Source organism: Podarcis liolepis, assembly GCF_965112155.1.
Source record: "Podarcis liolepis genome assembly, chromosome: 11".
Classification (NCBI taxonomy): Eukaryota; Metazoa; Chordata; class Lepidosauria; order Squamata; family Lacertidae; genus Podarcis; species Podarcis liolepis.
In genome coordinates, this window is record NC_139565.1 from 9159632 (window position 1) to 9167709 (window position 8078).

The 8078-nt window shown below is 45.3% G+C and overlaps 1 protein-coding gene and 1 long non-coding RNA gene across 9 annotated transcripts in view; one reads left to right on the plus strand and one right to left on the minus strand.

The window, feature by feature from the left end:
- LOC310688500 overlaps nucleotides 1–8078 on the minus strand; it is a 235140-nt gene that overhangs the window by 20563 nt on the left and 206499 nt on the right. The gene's annotated exons all lie outside the window — the stretch shown is intronic.
- Nucleotides 1–8078, plus strand: part of LRRC2 (leucine rich repeat containing 2) — a gene marked incomplete at its 5' end in the record, with an annotated part of 77834 nt that overhangs the window by 4122 nt on the left and 65634 nt on the right. For 2 of the 3 annotated variants that reach the window (XM_083465004.1, XM_083465003.1), the window contains one exon: nucleotides 7135–7280. In XM_083465004.1, coding sequence (XP_083321130.1) covers nucleotides 7156–7280 — 125 coding nt within the window. Of the gene's footprint in view, nucleotides 1–7122; nucleotides 7281–8078 lie in introns of those variants that run through there. The other variant, XM_083465002.1, reaches the window with a different exon arrangement.

The following is an 8078-nucleotide window of genomic DNA, read 5'->3' on the forward strand; positions in this document are numbered from 1 at the left end:
ACTCTGGGTAGCCAAGCACAGATAGATTTACAAATTCATGTGTATGTGCGCGCGCATGTGTGTGTGTGTAACAAATTCCCGAGGGGCCATCCTGTTAGGCCGCAATAGATTGTAATGGATTGCTTTGAAGTCACTTCAGCACCAGATGAAGAAGAAAAACAATCGCCCCCAACTGCCCCGCCCTGTATTTTGCCAGAACAAATGTGGCAATCCTACCCAATGGAGATTTGGTGCTAGTTTGTAGAGTGGTACCTTGGGTCTCAAACGCTTTGCTTCCCAAACACTGAAAACCTTTCAATCGTTTTTCAGAAGCCGAACGTCTGATGCGATTGTCAGCTATTGTTTCTGGGGCTCCTGCACCAATCAGAAGCTGCGCCTTGGTTTTCAAACATTTCGGAAGTCAAACGGACTTCTGGAACGGATTAAGTTTGAGAACCAAGGTACCACTGTATCTGGCGCTTTTGTTTTTGCTATTTATTTTGCGTTTTTGTTTTTGAGGCTTTTTCGGTTAATTTTTTTTTGTGACTGTGTGGAACCCAGTTCAGCTACTGATAGATTGATGGTGTGACTGCGGAAATGGATAAAAGCCCCCCATCCAAATAATGACTATCATCAGTGCAGGTAAGGAAAAAATAATAATTTTGATTTTTATGATCTACAATACTGTCTTGTTTATTTTATAGTACAATACATTGATTGTTGCTTTCATTTTATGGATCAATGGTCTCGTTAGATAGTAAGATTCATGTTAAATTGCTGTTTTCAGTTGTTTTTAAAAGTCTGGAACGGATTAATCCGTTTTGCATTACTTTCTATGGGAAAGTGTGCCTTGGTTTTGGAACAGACTTCTGGAACAGATTAAGTTTGAGAACCAAGGTACCACTGTAAAGTGTATAAGTGACACAACCCATGTGCCTACTGCTTGCATACATTGCCACTATGACAGGGAGCCATGATCACATCGCAGCCGCAAGCAACAAATCAGATATATTCACACGAGACACAGGACTGTGACTGTTATGCACCTCATGTCAAACCATGTTGGTGGCATTTGTTGCTGTGCTTCAGGCTGGCACTGAGAGCAGACTCAAACTTTTCTGGGAAGCCAGGGTTGCCATATTTCAAAAAGACCTTGATATTGTTGAGCTTTTTAAAGGAAACCCCCCAAAATTTTACAAAAAGGCTATTTTTCAATTGACTTGCCTAAGCGCCACCTTTCGGAAATCCCCCTTTGGACGTCAATTCCGCCTTTGAAATCTGAGTAATGTTCAGGAAAATCTGGACGTATGGCAGCTCTAGGTGGAGGAAGAAAGGAACACTTCAGAGGAATGTTGTGGAAAAGGCTGAAGCATGATACTTAGAGATCTATCAAATCTATGTTTTCTAAGGCACAGAGTGAGTTTTCATGGGAAAAGTGCTGGGATAGGATGGAAGAGCTCAAACACAGAGCTTTAAAGTGTGGACCTGTGCCTTGAAACACAACACAAAAGGAAGCCTAGATGAGCTTTTAGTTAATGAGTGCTGCGATGATGTACAGTTTGCGAAAACTACATTTCAACAGAAGATTCATCTTGAGAAGCTGTTAACTAACTGTGCACATTAGTTTCAGTCGAACCTCAGCACACCTCACATCTCTGGCAGAACTGGGTCTGCAGGCTTCCTTGTAAAAGTAAAATAAATGGAGGGGAAATATGTAAATTGTATTGGTTTCCGCAAAACAAATACATAAACCAAACCAGGAAACCAGGACCGATGAGACGTGCAAATAATAAAAAATCCATTTCTGAAGCCTGAAACTGTGAATAATGTTGGAAATATAAGGAACACTAATGTGGCACGCAGTGACTGTTGAATAATAAAAAAAGCAGCTCCAGATCTGGCCGTTGTGCAGATGGTAGCAGCTGCTTTGAAAATGCTCTGGAAAGCAGAAAGGGATTTTGCAGCAGCCCTGAGTTATGGCTGATGCATTGACTCATTCCTTTTGTAAATCTGAGGTAGCCATTGGAGAGGCAGTGGCATGATTCTAGCTCAATCTGTTAAACACAAGCATATTGATTCAGGCCCACTAAATTCTCCATGTGTAAATAGGTATTGCAAAAGCTAGGATATGGAGCAACTGATTGGTTCAAAATTGGGAAAGGAGTACGACAAGGCTGTATATTGTCTCCCTGCTTATTTAACTTATATGCAGAATTCATCATGCGAAAGGCTGGGCTGGATGAATCCCATGCCGGAATTAAGTTTGCCGGAAGAAATATCAACAACCTCAGATATGCAGATGACACAACCTTGATGGCAGAAAGTGCGGAGGAATTACAGAACCTTTTATTGAGGGTGAAAGAGGAGAGCGCAAAATATGGTCTGAAGCTCAACATCAAAAAAAGAAGATCATGGCCACTGGGCCCATCACCTCCTGGCAAATAGAAGGGGAAGAAATGGAGGCAGTGAGAGATTTTACTTTCTTGGGCTCCATGATCACTGCAGATGGTGACAGCAGCCACAAATTTAAAAGACACCTGCTTCTTGGGAGAACAGCAATGACAAACCTAGACAGCATCTTAAAAGGTAGAGACCTCACCTTGCCAACAAAGTTCAGTATAGTAAAAGCTATGGTTTTCCCAGTAGTGATGTATGGAAGTGAAAGGTGGACCATAAAGAAGGCTGATCGCTGAAGAATTGATGCTTTTGAATTATGGTGCTGGATGAGACTCTTGAGAGTCCCATGGACTGCAAGAAGATCAAACCTATCCATTCTGAAGGAAATCAGCCCTGAGTACTCACTGGAAGGACAGATCGTGAAGCTGAGGCTCCAATACTTTGGCCACCTCATGAGAAGAGAAGACTCCCTGGAAAAGACCCTGATGCTGGGAAAGATGGAGGGCACAAGGAGAAGGGGACAACAGAGGACAAGATGGCTGGATAGTGTTCTCGAAGCTACCAGCATGAGTTTGACCAAACTGCGGGAGGCAGTGGAAGACAGAAGTGCCTGGCGTGCTCTGGTCCATGGGGTCACGAAGAGTCGGACATGACTAAATGACTAAACAACAACAACAACAAAGCTAGGATTACCTGCTACTATAGACTCCAACATACGGAGCTTGTCACAGGCGATACCGTTGTAAATTAGTCATCAGCTCCCCTTTCCCCAGTATTGGAGTCTTTCTTCTCTGGCCGAGACCCTCTTCTTTTTATAGTGTATTGCCAAAGAGACCAACTTTCATGATCTCTCTGAGTAATAGATCATAAAGCTGAGTGAAACAACAACGATGTATCATCTACGAAAGGTGGCCTGTGACCTCAAAAATAATTCAGAAGCAGGCGGCCTTCAGGAAAGATGGGCTTTGCCAGCAACAGATATAGCATAGAGTCATGCAGAAACTGCAGCTAAATGCCCTTCCACCCGGATCCTGTGAGCTGTGTGTGGCAAAAGCTCATCCCAGAGAGGAGGCATCATCAATCAGCAAGGTGCTTTCTGACAGTTTCCCCCATAGCGTGAGCAGCTAAGCAAGGAGGATTTATCCAAATATGCCTTATTCACATATACGTAATGCGAGCGCTTCCTTTGCCAGCACGGAGCTGGGTATTTATGGGAGATGATGCAGGTGATAAATTGTACATGAGTCAGAAGGTGGAAGCACGAGTGGTAGAAAACAAAATGAAAGGCTTGTAACTGGAGGAGGTCAGTGTACACATTCGTGATTTATACCTGCCCTTTCCCATGCAGTAGGAGCGTATCATACAGAAGTGACATGAGAATTAGTCTTCATTATGGGAGTGCCCTTGAGTTTCTTGTGAGGATGCCCACTAGCTTCCCCCAATGTCATGCCCTCTATACTTTTGGACTACAACTCCCATCATCCCTGACCACGGGCCATGGAGCTTGGTGCTGATGGGAGTTGCAATTCTAAACACCTGGAGAGACCAGGCTGGGGAAAACTGCTCTAAAATGTCCCTTGCAGGATGGAGTATGGTAGTCATAGCCCTTCCTGTGCTAGCTTGCCTTCTATTTATGTGTGGGCATGCATGTGGTTAGGGACGCGGGTGGCGCTGTGGGTTAAACCACAGAGCCTAGGGCTTGCCGATCAGAAGGTCGGCGGTTCGAATCCCCGCGACGGGGTAAATGCCCATTGCTTGGTCCCTGCTCCTGCCAACCTAGCAGTTCGAAAGCACGTCAAAGTGCAAGTAGATAAATAGGTACCGCTCTGGCGGGAAGGTAAACGGCGTTTCTGTGCGCTGCTCTGGTTCGCCAGAAGCGGCTTAGTCATGCTGGCCACATGACCCAGAAGCTGTACGCTGGCTTCCTTGGCCAGTAAAGCGAGATGAGCGCTGCAACCCCAGAGTCGGTCATGACTGGACCTAATGGTCAAGGGTCCCCTTTACCTTTATGCATGTGGTTTCCAGAAGGCCGCCTGCCCAGGCATTGACCATACCCATAAGAATATAGGAAGCTGCCTTATATTGAGGTAGATCATTCATCTATCCAGCTCAGGACAGTCTACATGGAGTGGCATGAGCTCTTCAGAATTTCAGGCAGTGTTCTCTCCTGGCCCTACCTGAGGATGCTGGGAATCGAACCTGGAATCATCTGGATGCAAATCAGATGCTCTACCACTGAGCTACAGCCCCTTCTATTTTCATTATACAGTGGTACCTTGGTTCTCAAACTTAATCCGTTCCGGAAGTCCATTCCAAAACCAAAGCGTTCCAAAACCAAGGCACGCTTTCCCATAGAAAGTAATGCAAAACAGATGAATCCGTTCCAGACTTTTAAAAACAACCCCTGAAACAGCAGTTTAACATGAATTTTACTATCCAACGAGACCGCTGATCCATAAAATGAAAGAAATAAACAGTCACACAATCAATCAGTAGCTGAACTGGGTTCCACACAGTCACAAAAACAAAACAAAAGAGCCGCAAAAACATAAAATAAATAGCAAAAACAGACAGACCTTAGTGTAACACTCTAAACGAAAGTGTGGCAGTCAAATCAGAAGCGTAACACTCAAAACGGAACATGTTCAGCTTCCCAAAAAAGTTCGCAAACCGGAACGCTTACTAACGGGTTTGCAGTGTTTGGGTTCCAAGTTGTTTGAGTCCCAAGGCGTTTGAGAAACAAGGTACCACTGTATACAGTATATATATATGGGGGGGGGCACTAATTTTTAAAATTGTAGCCAGAAAAGTGCTTTACTGCTATCAGTTACAAAAATTAACAGAGTTATAAAATGGTGCTCAGTGCAAAGAGTGTTAAGCTGTGACAGGTCACTCTCCATGTCCCTTCAAAGAGATGCAAGAAAAGTTCTAAAGACATAGCTGGACGATGGATTTTAAGAAAGTCGGCTTCAAAGACCCCAGATGAAAGCTGAGTTCCATGGGGAGAGATTCTGGAGCACAAAAGAGTTCAAAAGGGATTTCCTTTACGTTGAAATGAATGTAGGTTATGTAACAAGTTTCATAAATTACCGTATTTTTCGCTCTATAACACGCACCTGACCATAACACGCACGTAGTTTTTAGAGGAGGAAAACAAGAAAAAAAATATTCTAAACGAAATAGTGGATATATGATTTTTGTGGTTCATGCTGTGGCCACAGACATGTGATCTGACAGTAAGTTTGGAGTAGCCCAATGCAAAAATCCTGAGGATCCATGTGGATCCATGCTTTGTAACCACGGAGGAGGGAAGGAAGGGGAACCATGGATCCTCTGCTCACGACTGCAGCAGATCCCCCCGCCACCCGCAGGCATTCGCTCCATAACACGCACAGACATTTCCCCTTACTTTCTAGGAGGAAAAAAGTGAGTGTTATGGTGCAAAAAATACGGTATGTAACCCATGTTAAATAGTGGACAGAGAGATGAATAGCATATTATTTGGTGGAAACCACACTGCGGCAGGATGGAAACAGTAGTCAAGGCAGGGCCGTCTTTACCCAGGGGTGCAAGGGGTGCGGTGCACCCAGGCGCCGATTTCTGGGGTGTGTGTGTGTGCCAAATGTATTATGAGGGGTGGCAAATGTATACCTACCGTATACTGGTCCCTGTGATGGCCTGGGAATCTGATTCAGAGGCTGAACCTGAAGAATCCCAGCCTGCACAGGAGTCCCCGCCTCCAGGGCCAGCTGAGCCAGAGCAGGGGCTTGAACCTGAAGGGCCCGCACCTGTGCCAGATCCTCAGGAGCAGACACCAGATGAATCCACTCTGGCTCTGGAGGTGATTGAGGACCCGTTGCCTGCAGGTGCTCCTCTCCCAGCCCTGTCAGGGGAAGGTGAGGTTGCCTCTGGGTCCGGTAACCCTCCAGCCTCTCCAGAGCTGCAGAGGCTCAGGGCAGAGAGGCGGAGGGAACTAGGTTCTTTCAGGAGGAGTGCTCGCCTTAAGGCCAGAAGAGGCGGGTCACCTGTGGGCCGGGACCGCCCTAGGCCCCAGAGGAGATAAAGGCCAGTCAGCCCGGTCCCAGGTTGCGGGAGCAACATCGCTGGAAACCTGTTCCTGCCAGCGCCCTGACCTGCTCTTCTGGAGTTCCTGACCACGCCTGGCTCCTTGCCTTGGACCCCGCTTCGCCCTTGTCAGACAGCCTCCAGACCCTCAACCCAGGACCGGACTCAGACTACGCCACACGGTAACCCCTCCGGGACCAGCACAGTCCCTATTGATCGATGGCAGTGAAAAGCAATGGAGCCCCTCTCCTCTGTTACTCCATAGCATCAAATATTTCCGACAAGTCAGGAAATAAAAGCATTTATTTCCGCTGCGTTGTCGTTACAGGTGAACAATTTTCCTCCCCATGAAATGGTCAACAACCTTGAGTTCTCCCCCCCCCAAAAAAAATTGGGGGGTGGCTAAACTAAATTTGGGGGCACTGGGTGGATCGTTGCACCCCGGCAGCACATATGCTAAAGACGGCCCTGACTGAAGGTGATGAATACAGAGAGGAATATGGATTATTAAAACTATTGCAAATAATAACTCTAATAATTTTCTGTTTTGGTTTGATTGTCATGTCCTCATCTGAAATGAGGACTGAAAGGGTTGTATGCCAATGCCTAACTATATTATCTGCTTTTCTTTTCTTTAAGTCATCGGCTTCTTTTTCCTTATAATGACGCCATGTTAATAAAATGTTATTGCAGGAGAATCTTAATGTCAGCAACATGGGGCATCAGGTGATCGTATTAGACTTTGCGGCCATCAGAGGATTGTGGGAGATTCGGGTTAAGAAGCACAAAGAACGGGAAAAAAAGGAGAAGCAACGAATAGCCCAAAGCGCATTAGAAAAGTAAGGAAATGTATCATTCTTTTTAATATTAATCTGATAAATTGCCTGAAAACTGAATTATAAATCAAGCTGTCGATGAATCATTGTCAACAATAGCCTGTCTGCATTATTTTATTAGATAATTTCCCTTTTCCTAGGGGGGTGCACACTAACATCCTGCATTCTTAAACACATTGCAGCAGTTAAATATCTCTTTGCGTTTATGATACCGGAGCCAAGCTATTTCAGACCCTACCCTGAAATTACCTCCTGATTTCAGCACATCGCATTACATTTATTGGGATGGCTATATCTGCATTAGGACCTGAGCAAAACCGTGCAAACTTAGTATAGCACTGAAAATAAAATAAAACAAACTCCATGCCTTTATGGAAACTTGGAAAGAGACTTGATGAAACAGGCCAAGGATTCACCTGGTTGAGTATCTTGTTTCCAACAGCGGTGAGCCAGAGAGTTCCACAAAGACCTTGACTTTTATTTGAACGGTTAACCACCTTGGACTTTTAAATGCAAGGTGGGGTGTATCTGAAACCAACCTCACCAGCCCTCCCCAATTGTTTTCCCTCAACAGCTGCTCTTGAGAGGCATGAGTTCTGTGGGTGCATTTAGGGGAATTTTTGACTCTGGTCTTAATGGTCTTTGGGGGAAATCTGCCTCTTTATGTGAGTTATTTCATTCCCTTTAAAAAAGCTAGTGAGCAATCCGGCTGCATTTGTGGGCCCAGCTGTTCATTTGACTGAGGTGGAGCAAGGTGGGAGTGGTGGGTGCGGTCTGCTCCGGGTGCAATCCCGGAGAGTT